Source organism: Chelonoidis abingdonii, unplaced genomic scaffold, assembly GCF_003597395.2.
Source record: "Chelonoidis abingdonii isolate Lonesome George unplaced genomic scaffold, CheloAbing_2.0 scaffold0492, whole genome shotgun sequence".
Lineage (NCBI taxonomy): Eukaryota > Metazoa > Chordata > Testudines > Testudinidae > Chelonoidis > Chelonoidis abingdonii.
In genome coordinates this window covers 24,443-26,512 of record NW_027424753.1, presented here as the reverse complement: position 1 = coordinate 26,512, position 2,070 = coordinate 24,443, and the positions used below count along the sequence as shown (strand labels likewise).

At 52.1% G+C, this 2,070-nt stretch overlaps 1 protein-coding gene across 1 annotated transcript in view; it reads right to left on the bottom strand.

Annotated features, from left to right (window-relative positions):
* Positions 1 to 1,862, bottom strand: part of LOC116829704 (striated muscle-specific serine/threonine-protein kinase-like) — a gene marked incomplete at its 3' end in the record, with an annotated part of 4,189 nt that extends 2,327 nt beyond the window's left edge. The window contains exon 1 of the mRNA XM_032788660.2: positions 1,716 to 1,862. Within this exon, the coding sequence (XP_032644551.2) occupies positions 1,716 to 1,862 (147 nt within the window). The remainder of the gene's footprint in view (positions 1 to 1,715) is intronic.
* Positions 1,863 to 2,070: the final 208 nt, after the last annotated feature.

Here is a 2,070-nt window from a genome sequence, read left to right as displayed (position 1 = left end):
GCAAGATTCCTCCCTCGAGCGGCTGCAACGCTCCCCTATCACCGCAGATGCCCCACCACGCCACCGTCTCCTGCCGCTGGCACCCAAACCACCAAGATCCGAGATCACCTGCCGGCTGGATCAGAGCGACTCACCCTCTAACAGGGATCCAACGCGATCGGCTCCAGCGGAAGACTCCCTGCAACAACGGAGGAAAAATTCAGGGCCTCTGAGTCAAACCGAGTGCGAAGGCATCGGCGTACGGCCAGTGTGCTGTCTAAATAAGACGACGAGCTATCCTGATCCACCACAGACCGACACCGGAGATGGAAGGAGGAACAGAGAGATAAGTGTCTACCTTAACCAAACCATCCCCTCACTAATTGAATGTCCTGTTTTTGCATTTCTTAATAAAGTTTATTTGCACCCCACCTGTGTGTATTCGCTTCCTCAAGATCCCATATAACCGCTGGTCAGGGACAGAAACCCGACCTAACTGCATCATAAGGCAACACCATCCTGTACACCATCTCATTCACGAGCAGACACCTACCCTCAACCTTCGGAAGGGCTCCTCCCAGACTAAACGTACTTTAGATACATCGATGAAAATTAAATGTATGAAAAGGCAGAAATACGAATTTTAGCTCCCTTTACCTCAGGCGGCACATGCAGCAATTGAAAACTGTAATCTTGTTCTTTAATGGCCCTCCAAAGTACAATTGCGCACACACTAATCCCAGCATCCTCGTAATGATCCTTCCGCCATCAGAGCGGCAGCAAACAAGACCCAGGTTCAGTACTAGGGTCTTTCCAACAACATAACCAAAACAGCCGACCCCCACCCATGACCTGGACAATTACACAACCACCCTCTGGTGCTAAAAGGCAATACCTCCCTCTGCAAGCCAAATCTGAGGAGAAAAACTTATTAAAAGAGTGAATAAGCGCATAATTTGGGAAACACTACCGCAAATAGGTTATCAAAACAACCCAAGAGCAAAATATCACCAACAAGGAAGTTACATTGTCCTTTCACCTCAGTACTAAGTCAGCAAGCGCAAAATCCCTTAATGTGCCCCGTCCTTCTCCGCCCTCCTCATGCTGTCCTTGGACGGTGCAGACCCAGAGTCAAGCTATCACTTCAGAGTTCACTTCCCCCGTGTTAAGAGTAACTCACTGCCCTTCGGCCGGCTCTGCCGGCACTCCCAACCAGCTGCCCACTCGCCGCACCTCTCACCACCGCCGCTGGCCCACTGCCACACTCTCTCCGCTCGGCCGCGACTCTCCACAGCGGCCCTAAACTGGACATGCGGCGCTGCCTATCCTGCCAGCCACCTGTGGCTGCACAAGCTTCTTCACCCGACCCCTCACTTAACACCTTCAGTAGGTCAGCTGTTAGTGGGGAGCCTCACTGCTGGGTGCACCTGGCAGTCTCTTGCACAGAGACATGTCTCAAAGCAGGTCAAACGTTAACTAGGTGATCAATTGATTCAAGCTCGGCACATGTAGCAAACTCTAAATCAGTCTTAAATTAGTTATATTATTAATCCTGCGAGAAGGAAGGTCAATGTGTCCGGGCCCCTGCGACAAGGCCCACACAAAGTAATAATTCTGTCCCCACCCTCTCTCCATCTCGCTGAGCTTGGAATCATGTCCCCCTGCAGCGAGCCCGATTCAGTTGAGGGAGCCTCAATTGGAAATGGCATGTACATTGCTGCCTTGATTTCACTCACACAAATGATAACAACCTTTATCACTCTTTCCCCAAGTACAGGAGACTGCTGGATCCCCGAGCAGGCCAGCCGCAAGGTTGACATCAGCCCCCGCACAATCAGTGATCGTCCAAGAACCGTGACACACTTGCTGCACACAGCCTGCATGGCGAACTCTCCTCTGCGCAATGAGAGCCAGGCCTCTATGGGTCGTCTGGCCATAGACACACTCCTCATGGACTTGGGCTAACCACATAGGGTGGCCCCGGTGGCTGCATGCCGACATCGCAACCAGGCATTTGGGACACCTAGTGCGGGTGCTCCGGATCCTACCCTATGTACACAAGGCAGTCTCAACTCCCGTACTCAGGAAGCT